This window comes from Eretmochelys imbricata, chromosome 6 (assembly GCF_965152235.1).
Source record: "Eretmochelys imbricata isolate rEreImb1 chromosome 6, rEreImb1.hap1, whole genome shotgun sequence".
Classification (NCBI taxonomy): domain Eukaryota; kingdom Metazoa; phylum Chordata; order Testudines; family Cheloniidae; genus Eretmochelys; species Eretmochelys imbricata.
The window spans coordinates 127,990,810-128,014,992 of NC_135577.1; the positions used below are offsets into that span (position 1 = coordinate 127,990,810).

The following is a 24,183-nucleotide window of genomic DNA, read 5'->3' on the forward strand; positions in this document are numbered from 1 at the left end:
AAGCAGGAGTTCTGCAGAAAAGGACCTGGGGATTACAGTGGATGAGAAGCTGGATATGAATCAGCAGTGTGCCCTTATTGGGCTGCATTAGTAGGAGCATTGTCAGCAGATCGAGAGAAGTGATTATTCTCCTCTATTCGGCACTGGTGAGGCTACATCTGGAGTACTGTGTCCAGTTTTGGGCCGCCCACTACAGAAAGGATGTGGACAAATTGGAGAGTGTCCAGTGGAGGGCAATGAAAATGATCAGGGGACTGGAGCACGTGACTCACGGGAAGAGGCTGAGGAACTTGGCTTGTTTAGTCTGCAGAAGAGAAGAGTGAGGGGGGATTTGATAGCAGCCTTCAACTACCTGAAGGGGGGTTCGAGAGAAGATGGAGCTCAGCTGTTCTCAGTGGTGGCAGATGACAGAACAAGAAACAATGGCCTCAAGTTCCAGCGGGGGAGGTCTAGGTTGGATATTAGGAAACACTGTTTCACTAGGAGGGTGGTGAAGCCCTGGAATGGGTTCCCTAGGGAGGTGGTGGAATCTCCATCCTTAGAGGTTTTTAAGGCCCGGCTTGACAAAGCCCTGGCTGGGATGATCTAGTTGGGCTTGGTCCTGCTTTGAGCAGGGATTGGACTAGGTGACCTCCTGAGGTCCCTTCCAACCCTGATATTCTATGGTTCTATGGAGCCACACCAGGCTATGTGCCAATGAACCAGTCCTGCAGCTGCACTCAGAGGGGGTGCACTCAAAGCAGCAAGAAAAAGTCAGGAGGCATGGCCCCCCATCCATGCCCTGACTGCACCTCAGCCTGGCTGGGGGGAGGGTGGCCTGTGCCAGCCGGCGGCGGGCCTGCTGAGCGAGCAGAGGGAAATAAGGGCGCCCCACGGCAGCCGCTCGGGGCGGAATAGAACCGGGGTACGCGGCTGGCGCCATGGCGCCCCCTAGAGGCGGGAACAGGCAGAGCGGCGGGGCCGCCATTTTGTTTGGCGCTGTTTCCACGGAGACCAGCGAGGGTCCGGCCGGGGTGAGCGGGCGAGGCCGATGGCGGCCGCGGGGCGCTCCGGCCTGGAGGAGCTGCAGCTCACGGCCGAGGAGGTGGAGCGGCTGAAGGGCGCCTTCCGGGACGAGCGGTTCCGGGCGCTGCTAGCGGAGTACGCGGCGGAGCTGGCCGACCCGGAGCAGCAGCGGCGGTACGAGGCAGAGGTGGCGGCGCTGGAGCGGGAGCGCGGGGTGGAGGTGCGCTTCGTGCACCCGGCGCCGGGCTACGTGCTGCGGACCAGCCAGGGGGGCGCCCAGCGCTGCTACCTCAACGTCTGCAGCGACCCGCTGCTGGGCCGGCCCCAGGCCCGCGCCGAGCCCCGCGGCCAGCGCTGGGCCCTGCCCTACAGCCTGGCCCCCGGCCGCGAGGAGCTGGGCCGCGCCGGCCGCCGGCGCCTGGTCTACGACGTGGTCTTCCACCCGGAGACGCTGCGCCTGGCCGCCCGCAGCGCCCGCTTCAGGCGCATGGTGAGCGACACGGCGCTGGAGGCGGTGCAGAGCCGCTTCGGGGTGCAGCTGGACCGGGCCAACGCCGTTCCGCTGCGGGGCACCGCCTACAAGGGGGTCCCGCAGGCCTCCGTCATCCGCACCCCGCTGCCAGGGGGCGCCCCGCCGCCGCGGGCCGAGGAGCCCGGCTCCCCGCTGCCGCCCTTCCCGTCCCCCTACTCCTACCCCGCTGCCCCCGGCGGCAGCGCCCAGCCGCCGCCGCCAGCCCCCGCCGCGCCGCCCGGCCCCCAGCCGGGTGACGGGGCTCGGCCCCCGGCCCCCACCGCGCCCCGCTGGAGCCTGCGGCACCGCTCCTACGTGGACCTGCAGGACTATCGCTGCTGCCGGGACTCGGCGCCCAGCCCGGTGCCCCGGGAGCTGGTGGTGACCATCGACCTGCCGCTGCTGAGCTCCGCCGGCCAGGCCGCCTTGGAGATCCGGGGGCGGGAGCTGCGCCTGGACTCGCAGCGGCCCGCCTACCGCCTCCGCCTCCGCCTGCCCTACCCGGTGGACGAGAACCGCGGGCAGGCCACCTTCAACAAGGCCAAGCGGCAGCTGCTGGTCACGCTGCCCGTCCTGAGCGTCGCGGCCCCTGCCGAGCCCAGCGGAACGAGCCTGGAGGAGCCCGAAGTCGGCCCGGCTTCCTCAGGAGGCCTTGGTCCGGGCCAGGAGCAGCGGGAAGAGGCAGGGCCTGCAGCCGGGGAGGAGGAGGAGGAGCTCGGGCTGCCGCCAACTGAGCAAGCGTGTGTGCCAGGCGGTAGCGGCCGGGCCCCCAGCAGCCTGACTCCTCCCGTGACACCGGTGTGCCCCGACAGCGTGGATCTGACCTCGTGCACCACCACCAGCAGCCAGGCGGATCCTTCCCTGGCACCCAGTAACGGGACAGATCTTCCCACTTCTCCCAGCAACAGCCTGTACCCTGCCGTGCCCACCGAGTGCCTGAGCCGCAGCGCAGAGCCCCCCATGAGCTGCAGCGGCGACCCAGACCGTCCTGCGGCCCCCAGCACCTTGACCGCTCCGGTTTGTCCCCCCTTCCAGTGCACCCAAGACGAAGAATCTCTGACCCTACTCTTGCAGGTGCCAAACATCCAGCCAGAGAGTTTGAAGGGGGAAGTTGGCACAAATCACTACAGACTCAGTTTCAGTTCCAAGGACGCTGCTTCCTACTCCTTCCTTTTACAGTTTCCTCTTGAAAACAAGCTGACCCCCCCAGAGGCTGGTATTAATGTCTCCCCCAACAACGCTGTAATAGGACTAGCCAAATCTCCTGAGAGTGGTGGACTTTGGGGGAAGATGTACTTCGGCTTAAACAGCAACACTCTGCAGGTAATTATCTCTAAAATGACACATCCAATATATAATGATCCCAAAATAAGCTTAAATTTAGATGTGCTTTGGGGAAGGTCATAGCTTGATCTAGTTTAAAAAAAAAAAAAAAAAAAAAAGATGATTGACTTGGGGGATAGTTAATGGGCTATAAAGCTTTTCACTTCTAGGCCACTAGTTCAGGTTTAAACCAGGTGGGTAGTGCCTTCAAGTCCATTACCATCTGACAGCTGTTCAGTGGCCTATTGTAAAATGAACCAGTACCTGTGATGGCCCTATTCTGATTCACGGACGGTGGGCAGACGTTCACATGGCAGAGATCACTGCTACTATTAAGAATCTTAGCAAAAGCCCAGCATTGAATGGGGTGGAATACAAACTATTATTGCTCTCAGAGGTGGTGCCTCTAAGGGCTTGTCTACACTGGCAACTACTCTGCTGTGACAGCGCTTTAATGTGCTTTGTGTAGTCACGGCACAGTGCTCTAAAAAAACACCTCCACAAGGGGAAAGGCTAGCAGTGCTGAAACTTGCAGCACTCAGGTGTTTTTTCACACCGCTGAGCGAGAAAGTTGTAGCATTGTAAATTGCCAGTGTAGACAAGCCCTAAATAACTAAGGGTGAAGACAGGTAGGCACAAGGGTGTGAGGGAAGCAAGGCCTAACCTTGCTGTACCTGTTTTGTGGTTAAATAATTGGCTTTAATCTCCAAGGCTGTCAAGCTGTCCTCTTCCACAAGCACTAAATTCACATGAACAATAGTGTATGTATGTGTGCACACATACAATTATTTTGAAATGAAAGTGTGTGAATATAGTATACACCAGTGGTTCTCAACAAGGGATACTCAGAGGTCTTCAAGGGGGTACATCAACTCATCTAGATATTTGCCTAGTTTTACAGCCAGCTACATAAAAAACCAAAACACTTAACGAAGTCAGTACAAACTAAAATTTCATACAGACAATAACTTGTTTATACTGCTCTATAATCTGTATACTGAAATGTAAGTACAATATTTATATTCAGATTGATCTATTTTATAATTATATAGTAAAAATAATAAAGTAAGCAATTTTTCAGTAATAGTGTGCTGTGACACTTTTATATTTTTATGTCTGATTTTGTAAGCAAGTAGTTTTTAAGTGAGGTGAAACGGGGGGGTGTACTCAAGACAAATCAGAGTCCTGAAAGGGGTACAGTAGTCTGGAAAGGTTGAGAGCCACTGCTATACACAACCAATTTCAAGATAACTATATACTGCTATAACTGTTGAAATAAGATTGCTAAAACAAGCAGGTTATCATAAAAAGCAGCTTTAAATGTTAAAAAGCCATTGATTGTCATCTTGAATTAGAGCTCCAGTAACGTCATGTGAGCAATTTAGATGTGATTTCTCGCTTAATTTTTTCCTTATTCCCTGTGCCATGGGCATTCAACGTGACTTTGTTTTTTCAGTAGTCATCTAGAAATACCTGTTTCCAACATATGGAAATACTCAAAACTGGTTTTCTTCAATAGTGAAGAGCATTCACAGAGATTTCCATGATAAAGAACTGGACTTTCCTGCACATGGAGCACTTAAAACAAACTTTCCATGTATAAGTACCCAAGAGAATGGAGTTTTGGGTTCAACTTCACTATATTGTAGAACCATGAAATCCTTTACAACTTGGAACACACATTGTGAGATGCCCATTTTGTAAAGCTGACTAATGTCTTCAATATATTTGCTGGGCTGAGGGCCTGGAGCATGGAAAAATTCTTTCCAAAATCTGCAAAAAGAAAAGGAGTACTTGTGGCACCTTAGAGACTAACCAATTTATTTGAGCATAAGCTTTCGTGAGCTACAGCTCACTTCATCGGATCCAAAATCTGAGGATTGCAAAATATTGTGTGACACTTTCAGGGATTCTGGGACTTCTTAATTTTTGTTTTTTTTCCCCCCAGTTAGTATAGAAAGGGACAAGTTTTTTGAAACCTGGCTTCTAATTTTGCATGCCTACATGAAAGCCATCTTATATCAGTGTGGGAGAAGTTGCTGGTGAAAGGAAACCATGTCATTACGGGGCAGTGTAAAAAGTTGAGAATTCATTGGATGGCCCTTCACTATAGCTGTTGTGGTGAATTACCTGGGACAGATTCATGGGCATTTTCTTCAAAGCAAGAGCTTCTGATGTACATCAGTGGAACCATGAGGCATTATCCTCAATGTTTCTAATCCATGTGACTAAGAGCTTTTCTTACCTGATATGGCATTGGCCCTATCTGTGCAGATTTCAGTAGACCACTGTCACAGAGTATAGGAATCTTTGACTGTTTCCTGAAAAGTCTTAGACACGCATTCTCCTGGTGCAGCTTCACATGGGTATTTTCCCTTTGTCATAATTATTTAGCATGGTGTGTACTCTCTGTATGAAATTCACGTGCATGCAGGAATTACCAGAAACTCTAGCAGCCTGTTGCGCATTCTTGCATCCTAGTACTTGCCAAATCATTATGTAGGGTGCTCAGATAACACCAAAATGTTGCACAGTATTACATTTTTTGCACGACCTCCCATGAGTCCCCTCTGTGATTCTTGTGGAGGTAATGAACCTCAGTTTGGGACACTCTGATGTAATATAATGTGCTTGTAATGAGGTGAATGATTATCTGATTTAATTTTCATGTACCAGTTGAACCTGACTGTTGGTGTTTGGTACATGCATTCATGAGGAGTTAGAATCATAGAATATCAGGGTTGGAAAGGACCTCAGGAGGTCATCTAGTCCAACCCCCTGCTCAAAGCAGGACCAATCCCCAACTCCCCAGATCCCTAAATGGCCCCCTCAAGGATTGAACTCGCATCCCTGGGCCAGACCAATACTCAAACCACTGAGCTATCCCTCCCCAATTTTTGCCCCAATCCCTATATGGCCCCCTCAAGGATTGAACTCACAACCCCGGGTTTAACAGGCCAATGCTCAAACCACTGAGCTATCCCTCCCCTCTCCTTGTGAGTATAAATGGGGAAGGTCACTAAAAGGTTATTCAGGATATCAACCAATCAAAATAGTCAAATACCTTTCTGAGTTAAAATTTTGAAATTAGATAATCTCATTCATTTTGGACTACTAAATGTGTGTGTGTAGGGGAGAGGATGTTTAGGACTTATCAGAGGCCATCAGCAGTTCATTAACGTAGTAGATTAAAAATTAATTTATTCTGAGAGACCGTTTTTTTGGGGTATGAGACTTCTGAATTTGAGAAATTAAGGTAAATTGAAGTAATTAATTCTGTTTATTGGATTTTTAGCTAAGAAGTTTGCCAAAGGTGACTAAGTGTACCAATACTGATAGCCATGCCTACTGGAACAGGGAAATGATCATTAATATTTAAACATAAGCACCTGTATACCCTATGTTTTCTCTGCTCTTTCAGAGCTCTGCTTATTCTGGCCCTTTGATAGTTTTTCAATCTATCCTGCAAAGAACTCTTCTAGTTCTCTGCCAAATCTTCTGGTCTTCCTCTGCTTTAAATGCTTTTGTGTCAGTCAGAGCCACATTTCCTATAAACAGGGTCTGGAGAGTGTAAGTCAAGCATGGATACATATGTGCTCTGTGAGAAAAGATTCTTTTGGAATGTACAGAAATGAAGAGCCTGGGGAGCTGACACATTTCTATTATAAGGGGACTTTCAGCACCCAAACATATTCGTGTAGTGGGTTGGGGTCATTGGGATTTCATCCTTACTTACCCATTCATTTTGAACTATCAGTTTCTCCTCTGACAGTGCATTATGTTTGTAGGAGTAAAGGCTGACAAAACTTCTTATGACTGCGTAATACCCCTTATGACAATGTAATACTTGACATTCTCTTACTCCACACTGGAGACTAGGGATTGCACTTCTTTCAAGTGTTGTCCCTATTAGCAAACCTGAATTGTCTCAAACCTAGAAGATAGGACACAGTCTTTGAGTTGACATAGTACCACTATTTTCAAGAAGTATAGTTCAGGGAGTAATATTTTTTTATTTTTCTTTGTTAGACGAGGTCAGATCTTTTAGGGTCTCTGGGCTGGCATACATTCATACTAAATATTTAGGTTTCAATTTTCATACGTGCTGAGCACTTGTAGTTCCAGTTGAAGTAAAAGGGAACTGTAGATGTTCAGTGTTATCCCCAACTGTCCTCTTTGTAACGTGGTGTCAGGGACAAATCAAAGGGGAACACAGCGCATCCATCTGATTAAATATTGGCACAAACTCAAAATGCTTTCATCCAAACTTATTATTTTATTAGATCTCAAGCACACACAAATATGCAAAAGGGTTAGAGCGCCCCCAAACAATAGTCTGGAGGTGTCTCAAGTGGTCAAATGACAAGGTTCAAGTGGCCAGCAATCCGCGTGACACTGGGGATTCCAAGAGATGTCCAGAAGGTCAGATCCAAATCACTCAGACTTCTTCCCCTTTTTATGCTCAAAATGTCACTAATAACCACTGAGCAAGAAGTTTGTTAAGCAAGAAATTTCGAGACATTAATTATACAGATGTTTTTGCAGAGTCTGCAATCTCATGGGCCCCAACACACACACACCAGAAGTCAGATATAGACAGACTCCTTGTCTTTTCAAAACCACATACTTCAGCAATTTGAAAGAGATATATAAAAAAACAATTCAGACATATATTAACCAACCGTTTGAGGGTTTTTTAGTAGCGTGAGGGAATCTGTCTCTACTGTGGGATTTGCGGGATCTAAGGTTTTTGTGGGTGGTAATGGGATAAAAATGCAAGAAACAATGCAGGAACGGGTGAGAGTGGGTATTGTGGGGCGGGATGGGAGTGGGATTAAAAAATATTCCCATACAGGGCTCTGATTTAGGGTACTGTCCCTCAAGGCCTCTTCCAAAATCCCCTCCCAGGCTGTTTGCCTAGATTTACCCAACAGCAGATCGTGATCTCTCCCACTGTTACTTATATTCTAGTCTACATCTCCTGTGTTCACACTGGACTACATTCTCCAGAATGCTGTGGTCCTAGGCTGACCCAGGAACAGGGCAAGTGGAAAATCCTGACCCCCCCTCTTAAAGGGCTAGCTTGCCTCTTGACATTCAGCCTATGAAATGAAATACTTAATTCTTAACAGAAATAGAAAGCAGGTTTTGATCTTGTTGGGTGAATCAAGAATATATTCTGCTGTCAATAGACTATTTCGTAACAGTAGTTTAAACTATATTCAGAAATGGGAAGCAGACTCAGAGAGGCAGTTAATTTAGGCAGACCAACCGCCTGCAGCTTTTGGGGGCAAAAGTGCCTTATTTTATTTAATTAGAGAAATGTTAGTTAAAGTACTAACTGAAATGTATTTAATTTCCTCCAGGTTAAGTGTAAGAGACATCAGGTATTCCTCAGAGTGCTGAGGAGGCTATGCTCATAGGGTATATACTTTTATCATTGGTGATTGTGCTCTAAAATCATCATCTTTGGAGGAAAAGTTACTGAATACTTAAAATCCTAAAGGCTGACCGCCCTTTAGACATTGGCATTAGGTTTATTCCATAACATACTAGGAATAAGATTACATAGAGAATTGTGCTACCTCCTTTTGTGGGCTATGTATATTATCACCTGTACATGGAATAATCCCCTTACTCTTATCTTTGATTGAGCCCAGTGTTTATGGGATGTAGTGGTGCTGGAAAAATATTTAACTTTTCCAAATATACTTTTTTCATTACTACACTATCTGGTTCTCTTTCATCACTGAAGGACACAATCCTCTGTACCAAAAAACCCAAGGTCAAACAAACCTGCTTTTGATGTGTGTTGGGACTTCAGCTCATGAGTTGTGGTCACAATAATGTCCTCTTTTTAATCTTAAATAAGAACAGTCATACTTTACCATAATGGGAAGTAAATTAAACTTGGGCCTGTGGACTGGTTACAGAGAATGGTAATATACCCCATTTTCTAAGTAATGTTAGACATGCTGTGTTAGTTCATGGTTCGCTCTTATAGTAGATAATTACAAGTTTTATTGTTTGTGAGAAGTTAATTAAGGCATATGTCTGAAAGGATAGGAGAGCTCTCTTGGACCCTTGCATCAACATTGACATGCCTGTGGAATACATTTTAGATCTGTGTGCAATCAAGTATACCCAAACGACAGTGGATTGACTGTTATCCTACACAGCTGGACCTCCTCATGAATTGACAGTCTAAGATAAAGCAAGCATTGTTTTTTCTTTTCTCCTCAGATGCTTATATTAGTTTTGTAAGAGTTGGACTCGTGAAATGTATAGTCTTACTTAACTGCATATGTTAATGCTTCCTTGTTATAATGCTGAGAATCTGACTGGCCCCTTCATAATAATTGATTCTGTATATAATGCTGTAACAGCTGTAACTTCTACCTAGTATTATCTTAAGCACATGTGTAGATATGTACTTTAGAAATGTCGTATTTTCTAACATCTAAACTCCTATGCTCTTTTTTGGTGATAAGGCACATTATAGGGAAAATCCTATTTTGTTAAAGGTAAATGTCCTCCACAGTTGTCTATGTCACAGAGATGTTGACAAGCGAGGCCATGGGAACTTTTTATATAGTCTAAAGAGAAAAGGAGTACTTGTGGCACCTTAGAGACTAACCAATTTATTAAGTGACTACAGCTCACTTCATCGGATGCATCAAATAAATAAATTGGTTAGTCTCTAAGGTGCCACAAGTACTCCTTTTCTTTTTGCGAATACAGACTAACACGGCTGTTACTCTGAAACCTGTCTTTATATGGTCTGTCATTTTAAAATTTTTTTTAAAGGGACTCTCAAGGCTGACAGTCCCTAAAAGTAGTCAATCTCACAATATCTTTAAAAATACCATTTTTTTCTTTTATAAAAATTTCTTCTGACACTTAAAATTATCAACCTTTCCAAAATCAGGGCTGCATTATGGATACAAGTGTGGTAACCCACTATATATGAACCCAGAGGGCTGTGTTCTGAAGTGCAGGGTTCATGTATATTTAAAGCCCTTTCCAACTTCCAAGAATAAAGCTGTCCATGAGAGCTGAGGGGATGGCACAGTGCACCCACAAAATCTGCTTCCCTGCAAACCAAAACAAAGCTGGTGGATCTTACTGATGTCATTTATGAAAGTAGTGGTAGCCTGTCTGTCTTCAGTGCTGGACAAAACTTTTCCTATTATTTCAAAGCAATTTTGAATGTGACTACAAGTGTTGAAAATTTTGTCTTTGTCTATATAGTTGTTTGCAGGTTCTGTAGAGTACTCTTTTTTCCTGTCTAAAAAAGAGTTAATATATTGTGATTGGGGCTAGGTTACTTATTATAAGACGATGCTAGAAACTAAGACTTTCAAGATTACTCCTGTGAATGTTTTATTTTGGGTTCAATTAATTCTGTACTGAAGATTTCGAGACACTTACCAAGTTTTTGGCAGGTCACAGGAAGGAAAAAAAGAGAACAGAACAGATTCATTGCTTGGTTTTGAAATAATCTCTTCCCTAAACTACATTACGAATAATAATAGGTTTCCCTCTCATATAAAGCAAACTGATTTCTGAAAAACCTTTAATTGTTAGGTGCATTATGGGACTGGACTAGGTGACCTCTCGAGGTCCCTTCCAGTCCTATGATTCTGTAATTCAGCACTCAGATTGTATGTGATCAAGAGGAGAGTTCAACAGAAACCATTGACGTCTACAGTTGGTTCTTCAGCACGATCAATCAACAGAGCAAACTCTACAGATGGCAGATGCAGTACAAGATGCAAGGATTCCAGACAACCAGTCATTGTAACTAACGGACAGCCAAATGAACAAGTTCTTATGCAACTAGGTCATGTAATTAGAAAACCAATACCATTCAGAGACACTTATCAGACAAATTTCAGAGTAGCAGCCATGTTAGTCTGTATTCGCAAAAAAAAAGGAGTACTTGTGGTACCTTAGAGACTAACCAATTTATTTGAGCATAAGCTTTCATCTGAATGCATCCGATGAAGTGAGCTGTAGCTCACGAAAGCTTATGCTTAAATAAATTTGTTAGTCTCTAAGGTACCACAAGTACTCCTTTTCTTTAACAGACAAAGACAGTGTGATAGCATAAATACTGTAAATGATAGGAATGTAGAACTTAAAGGGGGAGATATAACAGAATGCTAAAGTTTATTATACTGTTCTGCCACTTGGTGGCACTGTGTGAAATACCGTCTTTAAGCTAACCTCAGTCATAGCTGGCAAAGCATTAAAGGATTTTATGATACGCACTAGATGTGTTCGTCTCGCTGAGAAGCAAGCTGGGTAGTTAGTCCACGTCTGGTACAGGAGCATAACAGGGATATCAATGGCTAAGTCCTTTCTACAAAATGCAATCACCATTACTACCATTGGTGGTGGATGCTGCTAGTGTAAACAAGCCCCCTACTGTATTCTGTTCATGAATAATCTCTCTGCACCCTCCCTATCTGTCCTGCTGTCTGTGTACGTTTCTTGGATTGTAAACTCTTCGGGCAGAAAATGGGTTTAATTCTATACTTTGTAAATTGGCAGTATACACATGATCTCCAAATTTTCATTTAATATTGTATGACTATGGAACTATTTCATGTTCCCAATTATAGCTTCTTTTAGCGATCAGAATTATATCTTTGAGAGCCCAGACACAGTTGGATGAGAGAGCTGAAAATATTTAAAATTGTCTCATTGCATCTAACATCAACAGGACTTCCCTGGTGGCTGTACTTTTCTGGTATTCCAGCTCTTATTAGGTTGATGAAATGAGGGAGTAAAAAGGAATGAGGGATTTAAAAGTGTGTATATTTAAAACAATCCGAGTAATTGAGAATCCTGGAAAAAGGATTTAGTAGGATTTAACCTTTTTCCTACTATTTTACATAATGGAAGAATTTATTGTTAAATAGAAAAAGAAACAGATGAATAAATCTATAAAGTATTATTGTCTTTTTTTAAACAACAAGATATTCCTGGTTGTATTTTTTGGACCATTAATATCCACAGCTAGTTTGAGTCATAAGATGAGTAGCAACATGCTTCACAGTGTACCTGAACCACATCTGAATAGCCCTAAAAATATACCCTGGAGTATCTTATTTAACTGTAAACTACATTTCATTCCATTCCACTTGTATTTACTCATACCTGAATGAAGATCTAAAGAGACAAGTTTGTTACACAGATCTGAAATGGATGTTGTCATATATATATTTCATACTCTCCGCTCTAGAAAGCCTAGTCTTGAAATCTGATGACTAAATGAGCTGGAATTACAAACTAATCAGATGTTTGTATTTTTCTTAAGGGAAGGTAATTAAGCAAACCCAAAGATCCAGAACTTTTTTTAATCGAATATCAAAAGAGAAGGGAGGGCAATTGAAACATTTTTTCATTGTAATCGTTCCTCAAATGGAAACTTAAACACATTACATGTAGAAAACATGCCTCCCTTTAAATCATTGCCTCTTGTGTGAGTCAGACCCATATTTTGTACAGAAATCATTTAAACCATTTTCTTCATGTTCATCTCTCACTACTTCTGAATGTCTTACTGAAAATTAATTAAACCAGAGATTTAAACAGATACTTTTTTCACAAGCAGTGTGTGTGTCTCAGCTGCACATTCAGAATCAGAATTTTATGTATATATTTAGTGGGGTGCTGAATACAAAAGCACTGATACATGTTCCTTTCACATTATGTAAACGTAACTTTGTTTCATTTGCCTTTAGGAAAGGTTGTTTGTCAGTGAAGAAAATGTTGATGAATTTCTGGATAGTGTCTTGTGCCCTTCATTCCTCAAACAGACAACACTGGAAAGCCAACCATTAATTGAAGTACTTGATGTTACGGAGGTCAAAAGTCAAATCAGATTAAAGGTAAGGATCTGCTTAGCAATCATACATGGCACTTCTATAGTTAAACAAGAATAGTGTGTGAAACCTCCCTCAAATGGAGTCATTCCTGCTTTGTTTGGATACTATTGAAAATCATGTATAGGATGTGATGTTTGCAAGTGTAAACATGAGTTTTTGGAAAGGCAGATTTACTTTAAACTCCATTTAATTTAACTTGAATGGTGAAGTGGAACTACGTACAGTTCTGGCTTGGCAACAGTTTTATTGGGATGACAGTGAAACATTGTGTTGTCTCATGTATAAATACCTATATGTTAAATCCCTCCTTCATATTAAAACAAAAATAGTCTCAGATTTCTACCTCAGTAGTGTTCAGGGGATACAGATACCCAGAAAGTGCTTCCAGTTCACAGCCACTTGGCTGTGCTGGAGTCTACACGCTCTAGACAAACCAGGGGTAGGGACGTCATTGGAATAGAACCAGTCTGAGGCCTTGTCAACACTGCAGAGTTTTGGTGGCAAAACTGCGAAGCCACTTTTGGCGACAAAACTCTTCAGTTTTTTGGTGACAAAAAACCACCTCGATGAGAAACATAGGGCTTTTTGCATTATGCAAATTTGCATCATTATGTCGACATAACTGGCCTCTCCAAGTATCACACATTATGACTGCTATGACAGCTTGGCTCTGCTCGCTGTTTTCAACTTGGCTGCCCTGCAGGCATGCGCCTCTCCCCTTTCAAGGCTCCAGGAAGCTTTGACATTCCTCGCCCTGGAGAGCTCACCCAGCTGTTGAGGAGGCTGTGGGAGAGAGAGCTCAAGGGAATTGCAGAACTGCAGGTAGGCAAAGCAGGCTGCTGCTGTGGGGGAGGGGGGAGCGAGAGAGACTGTTGTGGATTGATTGCTCAGGCTGCTGTCTGAACATAGAGACAGCATGCCATCACACTCCTCCCCAACACACACACTTCCCCAACACGAATGCACACACTCACACACACACCTCTTCCCCCTCCACATACACTTCAGTTGAAAAACAGCTGGCAATCTAGTGGGATGCCCAGGGAACAATGGGATTGAGAAACCTGCATCATGTGACACTGTACTTACCCCATGAGGCATTGCAAACCCTTCCCAAAGCACCATGCAACCAATTGCACAGTGGGATAGCTACCCACAGTGCACTGCTCTGTGTGTCGATGCAAGAGCTGCTCGTGTGGATGGGCTCTGCCAACACAAGGAGCATAGTGTGGATATGCAACAGTGGATAATTAAAGTGCTTTAATTAAAGCGGCATAACTTTTGTTGACAAAACTCTGCAGTGTAGACAAGACCTAACTCTCCAACTCTTCTTTAAGGATGTGCTCAATATGAATAAGTGAAGAGTCCATGTCCCTCCATATACACAATTTTGAGTAAAGTTTTGGAACCCTGTGGATATAGTGTACAGTACTTCAGTGGTTCTCAACCAATATCTAGATGAGTTGATGTACCCCCTGGCCTGGGGGTACATGGATCTTCCAAGGGGTACATCAACTCATCTAGATATTTGCCTAGTTTTACAACAGTCTACATAAAAAGTTTCAGAGTAACAGCCGTGTTAGTCTGTATTCGCAAAAAGAAAAGGAGTACTTGTGGCACCTTAGAGACTAACCAATTTATTTGAGCATGAGCTTTCGTGAGCTACAGCTCACTTCATCAGATACATACCGTGGAAACTGCAGCAGACTTTATATATACACAGAGAATATTGAAACAATACCTCCTCCCACCCCACTGTCCTGCTGGTAATAGCTTATCTAAAGTAATCGTCAGGTTAGGCCATTTCCAGCACAAATCCAGGTTTTCTCACCCTCCACCCCCCCACACAAATTCACTCTCCTGCTGGTGATAGCCCATCCAAAGTGACAACTCTTTACACAATGTGCATGATAATGAAGTTAGGCCATTTCCTGCACAAATCCAGGTTCTCTCACTCCCTCACCCCCCTCCAAAAACCTACCCCTAACCTGGCCTAACCTGACGATTACTTTAGATAAGCTATTACCAGCAGGACAGTGGGGTGGGAGGAGGTATTGTTTCAATATTCTCTGTGTATATATAAAGTCTGCTGCAGTTTCCACGGTATGTATCTGATGAAGTGAGCTGTAGCTCACGAAAGCTCATGCTCAAATAAATTGGTTAGTCTCTAAGGTGCCACAAGTACTCCTTTTCTTTTTACATAAAAAGTGCTAGAGAAGTCAGTACAAACTAAAATTTCATACGTTGACTTGTTTATACTGCTCTATATGCTATACATTGAAATGTAAGTACAATATTTATATGCCTATTTATAATTATATGGCAAAAATGAGAAAGTAAGCAATTGTTCAGTAATAGTGTGCTGTATTTTGTATTTTTATGTCTGATTTTGTAAGCAAGTAGTTTTTAAGTGAGGTGAAACTTTGGGGTACTTAAGATAAATCAGAGTCCTGAAAGGTGTACAGTAGTCTGGAAAAGTTGAGAACCACTGGCATACTCCATTGGGTTGAGGTACCTCTGATTTAAAATCTTTCATGCTTATGGATGCGGCTCAAGACAGAAGGCCCAAAATTTATACTTTGGAATGTGGGGGTCACAGACGGGAGGCTTAGGGAGAGGACAGAAAACTCGTTGTTTTGGGGATTGCAATGAGGATGGACTATGCTGAGATGGACAGGGAGGTCACAACAAAGAGGGACTGTTGGGAAGGTAGTGAGGGTACCTTGGAAAGTTTGTCTGGATAAAAATCTCAACTTCTTCTATTTGAGCTGAGCTAAACCTTTGAATCTTGTGAGTTTTCTGTGTCAGTTAGGGCATACTTGTGAGAGTACAGGGCTCTCGTCTACAGAAGAGCAGTGTGACTAGAGGATTAACATGGGACTGGGAGGCAGGACTTCATGAATTCTAATCCCACCACTGCCATTCATGTGGTGTCAGCTAACTGACTCTCCTCCCTCAGTTTTTCCATTAGTTCACAGGGTATCTGAGGGGTACAGTAAGCTTAAGCATTGTCTCCATTTTATCAAACACAAAACTGTGGTACATAGGATAAGTAACTTGCCAGAAGTCCTACAAAAACTACATGGCAGCGTCAGCCACAGGAAATCAAACTCTCCTTGCTCCTTGTCTCCTGCCTTACCCAGAAAACTATCCTTTCTGCCCCCTTCATTGTCTAAATACACGGAGGTACAGCCACACTTATAACCCCCCCCCCCCCAAAATTAATTACATCTGAACCCTTTACAATAACTGAACAAGTTTGGAAAAAGCTTTCTCTGCTTTTTCAGTTTAACTTTGTCCATAGTAACTTTCACTGTTTCCCGTCTCTAGTGAATGTTTCCTCTCTTGTTTGTATGAAATTTTCAGAGTCATAGAGAGCACAACGTTTTTAAGATAGCAAAATGTGATGGTAAAACTACCAAAACTGATGGGGATTTGGGAAGGCATAGCACCTGAAACTTCTCTCTTTTTGAAACCCATTACATTACGTTTCAAGTTGACAGGGTCTGTTTAGGTCCCATCTACAACTGTATGTTGCAGCTCTAGCCAACACTTAAATGCTAATCCAAAAACCGGTTTCAGAGTAACAGCCGTGTTAGTCTGTATTCGCAAAAAGAAAAGGAGGACTTGTGGCACCTTAGAGACTAACCAATTTATTTGAGCATAAGCTTTCGTGAGCTACAGCTCACTTCATCGGATGCATACTGTGGAAACTGCAGAAGACATATGTCTTATGTTATTATTATATTATATTATTATTATTAATATTATAATATTATATATAGTATTATATATATAATGTCTTCTGCAGTTTCCACAGTATGCATCCGATTAAGTGAGCTGTAGCTCACGAAAGCTTATGCTCAAATAAATTGGTTAGTCTCTAAGGTGCCACAAGTACTCCTTTTCTTTTTGCGAATACAGACTAACACGGCTGTTACTCTGAAACCTGTCAATATATCACTGCATTTCTAATCTATGAGAGCATTGTAGAAGTCTTTGGAGGAAAGCTGGAGATTTTGGACACTGAATAAACCAGGGGTTCTCAAACTGCACTGCACCCCCCCTTCTGACAACAAAAATTACTACATGACCCCAGGAGGGGGGACCAAAGCCTGAGCCTGCCCAAGCCCCACTGCTACAGGCAGAGGGACCAAAGCCAAAGCCCAACCCTCACCGCTGCAGGCAGGGAGGCCAAAGCCCAAGCCCTGCCATTGAAGGAGTGGGGGAAGGAGCGCAAAGCCTGAGCCCTACCACCCCAGGCAGGGGGGCCAAAGCCCAAGGGCTTCACCCCACATGAGGGGCCTGTAACCTGAGGCCCACCGCCCAGGGCTGAAGCCCTCGGGCCAAGCTTCAGCCCCGGGCCCCAGCAAGTCTAACACCAGCCCTGGCGACCCCATTAAAATGGGGTCCCGACCCAGTTTGAGAACCGCTGGGATAAACAGATTTGGCTTTTGGCACCAAGGAAGTGAGGGAGAGAGGGAAGGTAGTTTGGGGTGTTGGTACCCAAGAGGTGGGTGAAGCTTTCGTCACTGGTAAGGGAATAAATCTTCTCTTACTTTCTTGTTCACAGGGTGACAGTAACTCATCTGGGGGATGGGGAGTAGCCTAGAGAAGATTTGGAAGGGTAACAAATCTTGAAATTGCTAGTTCCCGGAGCTAGGCAGCTGCCTTTGTCAACATTAAGTCACTCCACCACAGCCAGCCACACCCTATTTATTAACAATGAATACACACTATGTAAAAGCTTCTGCTGAAATAACCAACAGCAAAAAAGTGAATGTGGATCTGTGGTATTCAGTCATCTGTTTCAGAGTGCTCACCTTAGTGAGATGAACAAGAACAGTTCTCTGACATTGTTTTATGCACACTCAAGAAGACAACACTGCATTAGTTAAACTTTCCACATGTGACAGGGACATAGTTTTCACAACCCTACAGGCTAGGAACATTTCCTCAAATTAAAGTTTATATTCTGGGGCCAATTTTGCAGCCATGGATTTATGCAAGGCTGTGTGTAATAATCCAACTGAAATCATTTGCTTTTTCTTCCACTATTAACTGTTGTACATCATTACCAATGGGCAGCTGTCCAGCAGCTCTTTCCCACCATAAGGTTTTACTCTGCTGTGGAAAGAGTCTCTATAATACACTCCCACATGCATTTTGATTACAGTATTGGGAAACCCTCAGCACAGGTCTGATTTATCTTTCTGAAAGCACAGATTAACACAGATTGTAGATCTCATAGAAATAAATGCATCCTGAGTTATTCAGTGTCTAGGGCCTGCCATTGATCGTATTTTTGTGTGTTCAGTCAACATTAAGTGTTAGGGTATCAAAGTACAATTAATTTCCTGCTTTTTTTCCTCAACAGTCACAGGAGGTTAAACATTGTGAACTTGGTGAAAAAGAACAAAGAATTAACAATTCAGGAAGAGATCAAGTTGAAAAAGAGAACAGAAACTATTTAAAAACAAATATAGAAGCTAACCATATTGCAGCTGACACAGCTGGAGAACATGGTACGGAAACTGACATTACTACTGGATCTTTTACAACTGCTAAAACAATAGGAGTAGTAGATTGTAGTTCAGGCCATTGTTTGCAAGTTGAACCTATTGACACTAGTTTAGCAATTTCTGGGAAATCTCAGATAAATGAACCACAGTTAGAACTTGCTTTCACAACAGGCAAAAGTGCCACATCCTCGGACTGCGAAAAGCAAGAATTACTTCATTTGGAAGAGCAGGCAAAAATAAGAAGGGATGAAGAAGTCCTGTCTTCAGAGCCAGCAGAAGAGAATCAGCACCATTTGAACTGTAGACCAGTTTCTCCAATTATAAAGGAAATGAATATGCAAGATGGAAGTGTGCAGATTGTTAGAGATCATACAACACACGGTGCATTAATTTTTCAAAATTCTTTGTTGTATGAATTGGATTAAGTTATGTCAGTTAGGATTTTAATTGTAATGGTCAGTTTATTATCTGCAGTTCAGGCTTCTGTTTTTTTTAGCATCTAAATCATTGCACGGAAAGCAGAAATCTGAACTTGAGTCTGACAACTTCAATAAGAGGAACCAATTTAATTGTTTTGTTTACAAGTCAATTTATGATAATTTTGATTTTTTTACAGTTTTAACTTTCTTTAAAATAAAAATATTTTCATAAGAAATGTTCAATTGAGTAGAAATTTAAAACATATAAACAGCAACAGTGGACTATTTTCCCTTCAAGGACTTGGATCTTGATTAGTTGTGTAATCTCTCTAATGTAATAAAGTTCTTATATATGTTTATCTACTGTGTTTTTGCAATGCTTCTCTCCAGATTTGCTATCTTTGTTCAACTTAATGACAAACAATACCCATCATTTGAAGTAAATATTTGCCAATATTCATTTTGTGATGATTGTAGGGTTTTTTGGCAAATAACATTTTTCATTCCATGGAGAGGCCCACTGTTTAATTAGTCTCCTTAAAATAAATGTTTATACTGCTATCTTAGCCTACTACTTTCCTTCAGATACACAGTATCCAAATACACCATTTAACTAATTTGTTTCCTTGTTATCCAGTGCATCAAACCCTGCATTTCCCAACATCTCTGCATTTATTCATGTATAGTCATCTTCTAGTATGGAGTCAATTCGTCTAAATTATTCTTACCACTCAAAATAAGTTTCCTGTGGTTTAAATGTGCTGCACGTTGGATTGCATGGCAGTGGAAGTGCAACAACAAGCAAGAACACTTCTGAGCTTTGATATCAAACTTTCAGATCCCTTTTCTGTCACTTTCAAAGAAACAACCACCCATTCCTTTACAAACTGTTGTACATGCTGAAGAAAATGTACTTCTGAACAAAATGAGGTTAAATTTGATTTACAGTTCAAATCTCCCACGGTTAGGTTGTTTACGTAGCTGTGCCAACCACAAGTACTTCTTGGGGCTGCATATACTTAACAGAGCAAGTACTGAATTTTATTGCTTGTGACAACTTTAAAATGTATATACTGTGTTGGTTCCAGGACATTAGAGAGACAAGGTGGGTAAGATAATAACTTTTATTGGACCAACTTCCTGTTGGTGAGAGACTTACACCAAGCTCTTCTTCGAATCAAATCTGAAGAACAGCTCTGCATAAGCAGCAAAGCTTCGCGCTCTCTCTCTCTCTCTCTCTCACACCAACAGGAAGTTGGTTCAGTAAAACATATTACCTCACCCACCTTCTCTAACTCTAAAGTTTGACAGTTAAATTACCCAGGAGAACAATTTGTTTTGGCATACATTCTATTTTTTAAAAAGTAATAAACATCCACATATTGAGATGGCTTCATAACAGTTGTTTTGTTTCCTCTCCAGTGAATACATTTAAGCAATTTATTCACATACCATAAAGTAGGAGAGAAAATTAAGAACAGAGTTTTGTTGAAAGTTACGTCTCCTCTATCAGCACACAAGTTAACCAGTTTCATTGAGCAATAATTATTTTTAGACAGGAACAAAAGGCCACTGACCCTCTCTTATCCTAATACAAGTGCAGTAGAGTTTTCTTCAGGCTGAATGTAACAAATTTATCCAATCACTTTATTAATGTCTGTAAGTCATCTAGCTACATGAAAGTACTTTTAGAATAATTCCTGTCACCCCATTTTTAAAACCTTGGTTTGTATGTATTTGATATGGTTTATGGGGACTAGCTGATGTTTAGAGAGTGACTGCATTCCAGCTGTCACGTACATTCCCCCTCTATACTTTGTCTAAGTTGTTCAGTGAAATCTGTTTTAAGTCTATTCCACAAAACTTCTTTAACTAGTATTGACAAGTTTGTTGTACTTCAATGGTAAGTGACATTTTTTAAAAAAAATGCATCACTACAGTTAGAACAGACAAATGTTTCACTTTAACAAATGGCATTGTTTCGTATTGTTTCTGGCTTTCAGTTCCAGTTCAATATATGTTTTCATTAAACAGTACGTTTATTCTTTTTATATGGCTGACTAATTTGAAAGCTAAGTGTTGTGATTACTTTCTGCCAAAGGAGGTTAATTTTGTGTTTCTCTATTTTAACTCAATTACTGATTTTTTTAATGAAGTTAGATGTACGGTCTTTGAATGGGTAATGATGACATTTGGTGTATGTTTAAACCCCTTTTGTATTAGGAAAACTGAATTTTGTCATAGCAGGAAAGATTTAAACTAAACTAATGGTTTTGCAGAATCAAGGACTTTCATGGTATTACAAATGTGAATTTTATTTTGGCAGAACTAAAAAAAAAAGTATATTTCTACATTAAACTGAGCAATGATTTGTCCCTCTTCATATAATCAAATACATAGCAAATAAGAGAATGCTCTTGCAGATATGCACCAAATCTCAAGCAAGCCTAATAAAATAGTACAAGCTTGTGGAATATTGAATGATTTTACTCTGTCACTGAATTTAAACAATAAGTAGTTATTTAAAACAGTACAGGGCTGCTGGACTGCAAACTGACTAGAATTCAGTCAAGCTTATTCCATTCCACCCTTACTCTTCTCAGTACTTTGAGTATCATGGATTTGCTCATTTCAAAATGTATTTTACATGGAGTTTAAGAGATTCTGAAAGTGAAAAGCCCTATAAGGTAATAGAGAAGATGCATTTTAATGTTGTTTATCCTTGTCAGTAAGCACAGCATAATGGCTACTTTCTGTATGTGGGCTTAAATTTTGTTTTCCAGCTGATCTCAGCAGTAGAGTCTGTCCCATTTAAAAAAATCTAACTGGGAAACATGAAAGATTACTATTTTTAGACACCTTTTACAAGAATGTTTATTCATCTTAAAGCAGAAACCAATCCAGAAACCCTTTTATACACTTTTGTCCATAAGACAGTATGGAATAATTCACAAGAGAGGCTATTTGAGAGTTTGATTTTCACTGCAGTCTGCGATAACTTTTACAGAGTTCATGGTCTCGAATATCTCCCCACCCTCCGTTTTTCACGTGAGGGGAGAGAGGTGCCATGGAGTACCTTTTACTGACACTCATTGTTTCAGGAAACAGGAACTGTTGGTTGCTGCTTAAGAGCGAGTCGATTTTGGCACTCTGGGTGGAGGGTCTGCAGGATTTCTTGTGGTGCATGCCACAGTCCCCTGTATGAAAAACCCTGGGGATTTCGGGTACTAGCACTTTCCAGAACTTTGGAAGACAAGAGACAGTCAAATGCTGCAGCGTCCAGTCCCAGTTGTAGTCGTCGTACGTGCAGAAGGCATCCGTGCACTCGATCAGTTGCTGGTACGTGTCTCTGCTGAAGGCCATGCCCATGTTGTGCTCGGTGGACTTCCACGTCTTCATCTCCACCTTGTCGGCTTTGCCGGAGAAGCCACCCCGCACGACGTTGTAGCTGCCAAGGGAGAGGACCTGGCACTCCGGGCACTCCCGCTGCTTCAGCGCCCACAGCTGCTTGAGGACGTGGTAGAAGTCGGGGGCCAGGTAGTGATCCTCCTCCAGGAAGAGCACCAGCCCCGTGTGCTCCCGCAGCGCCCGCAGCCGCTCCCACACGAAGTGCAGCTTCCACCACCAGTGGTGCTTGGTCTGCGAGAACTTGGCCTCGCGGTAGTGGCCGAAGGAGTCCGGGAACTCGGCGTTGATGCAGCCCAGGCGCCGCGCCGCCTGCCGGTCGAGGTCGCGCGGGCAGTCGCGGGGGTCGTGGCCGGGGAACTCGCGCGGGTAGAGCTGGCTGCTGAAGGGGAAGAAGATCTGCAGCACCTGGCAGAACTCCACCTGCGCCGCCAGCCGGTTCAGCTCCTCCGACCACAGGTCGTGGCTCAGCACCAGCAGCGCGCGCTCCACGCCCGGGGCCCGGCGCAGCGAGTCCAGCAGCAGCCGCAGGTGCTCGGCCCGCTCGTGCACCTGCACCACCAGCACCAGCTCCAGCTCGCCGGGCGGGCGGCGGGGGAAGCGCGCCAGGTTGCGCACGGGCTGGTCGAAGTTGAGCTGGTAGAAGAGCGAGCGGTAGCCCAGCGTCCGGTTGGCCGGCTCGGCCCTGGGCGGCGGCGGCGGCGGCGCCGAGGCGTTGGCGGCCCGGCGGCCGGCGGCGGAGGCGGCGAGCTCGGCCGCCCGGCTGGCGGCGCGGGGCGCGGGCGGCTCGCCGGGCTCGGGCTTGCGCGGGCGGCCGTGGCTGCCCCAGAGCGCCAGGCCGCAGGCGGCCACCAGCAGCGCCAGCAGCAGCACCTTGCGCTTGTAGATGCGGAGCCGCATGGTCCCGGGGCGGGGGGCGGAAGCGGGGCCTGCCGCTCGGCTCGGCTCGGCTCGGCTCGGCCCGCCCCTAGCTCATCGCGGGCGCCGCGCTCCCCGCTCGCCCCAGGCGGCGGCGGCCAGACCGAGCCCGGAAGGGGGAGGAGACGCCCCGGGGCCGCCCCTCCGGCATCAGCGCCGCGGCCCTCCCGGAGCGCGGGGGCGCCCAGCCCGCGGCGCGCGCATGGCCCCGGCGGCGGCGGCACCTCGCGGCCCGGCGCGGAGGGAGGCGGACACCAACTGTCACGGCGGCGGCGGCCGGCGGCGGCGCGCGCGTGCGATGCCCGGGCTGCGCCCGCCCCCCACACCGGACACGTCCCCGGCCGCCATAGGGCACGCGCCGCACGTGGGCCCTGGACCATTGGTCAAACGCGCTGTCACTCAGCGCCCGCCTGCCCCCCCCCTTCCGCTCCCCGAGGGGCCGGTTGATGTTGAGCGCGGCTCCGCCGGCCGAGCCCCGCGGATAGGGGCGGGGCCGGTTCCCGTGGCGGGGGGAGGGGGAAGCGTGGCCCAGTCTGGGCCTGTCCCGTCCCGTCCCGGGGGCCGGGGTCTGTTCCGGGGCCTGTCCCGCGGGCTGGGGGGCCGGGGCCTGTCCCGGGGGCCGGGGTCTGTTCCGGGGCCTGTCCCGGGGGCCGGGGTCTGTTCCGGGGCCTGTCCCGCGGGCTGGGGGGCCGGGGTCTGTTCCGCGGGCCGGGGGGGGCCGGGGGGACGCGGGGCCTGTGTCCCGCGGGCCGGGGGGGCGCGGGGCCTGTCCCGGGGGCTGGGGGGCCGGGGCCGAGCGGCAGCTGGCCGGGGACGCAGCCGTGTCGGTGTCGCTGGCTGCTCCGGGCAGAGCCTCCAGCGGTCCCTGGAGACGGGCTGAGCGCCCCCCTCCCCGATTGTGCGGCCCGGGGGCAGCGCCGCGCGCCTGGCAGCCCGGGCCGCCGCCCCCTGCCCTGTCCCCGTGTCTGGAAAGGGACGCGAGCGCCGGGCTGGGCCTGCGGACGGCCCCCGGCCCGTGTCGGGCCAGCCGCCCCGGAGTCTCCGCCGGCCCCGGGGCCGCAGCGCGGAGCTGCGGTTGCCCAAGACCGGTGCGGCGCCGGGGGCCGCTGATCAGTGTGTGTAACCGGGGTCGACGAACCCCGCGTCCGCTGCTCTGCGAGCCCAGCCGGGCCTGCAGCCCCGAG

At 45.6% G+C, this 24,183-nt stretch overlaps 2 protein-coding genes across 2 annotated transcripts; one reads left to right on the top strand and one right to left on the bottom strand.

The window, feature by feature from the left end:
- The first annotated feature begins 1,030 nt into the window (after positions 1 to 1,030).
- On the top strand, positions 1,031 to 19,035 carry DNAAF2 (dynein axonemal assembly factor 2). Its single transcript, XM_077819702.1, has 3 exons — positions 1,031 to 2,839; positions 12,592 to 12,738; positions 18,113 to 19,035. The coding sequence occupies exons 1-3, from the start codon at positions 1,031 to 1,033 to the stop codon at positions 18,680 to 18,682; spliced, it is 2,526 nt and encodes an 841-aa protein (XP_077675828.1). The 3' UTR covers positions 18,683 to 19,035.
- Positions 19,036 to 21,524: 2,489 nt separating this feature from the next.
- On the bottom strand, positions 21,525 to 23,211 carry MGAT2 (alpha-1,6-mannosyl-glycoprotein 2-beta-N-acetylglucosaminyltransferase). Its single transcript, XM_077819703.1, has one exon. The coding sequence runs from the start codon at positions 22,979 to 22,981 to the stop codon at positions 21,656 to 21,658; it is 1,326 nt and encodes a 441-aa protein (XP_077675829.1). The 5' UTR covers positions 22,982 to 23,211; the 3' UTR covers positions 21,525 to 21,655.
- Positions 23,212 to 24,183: the final 972 nt, after the last annotated feature.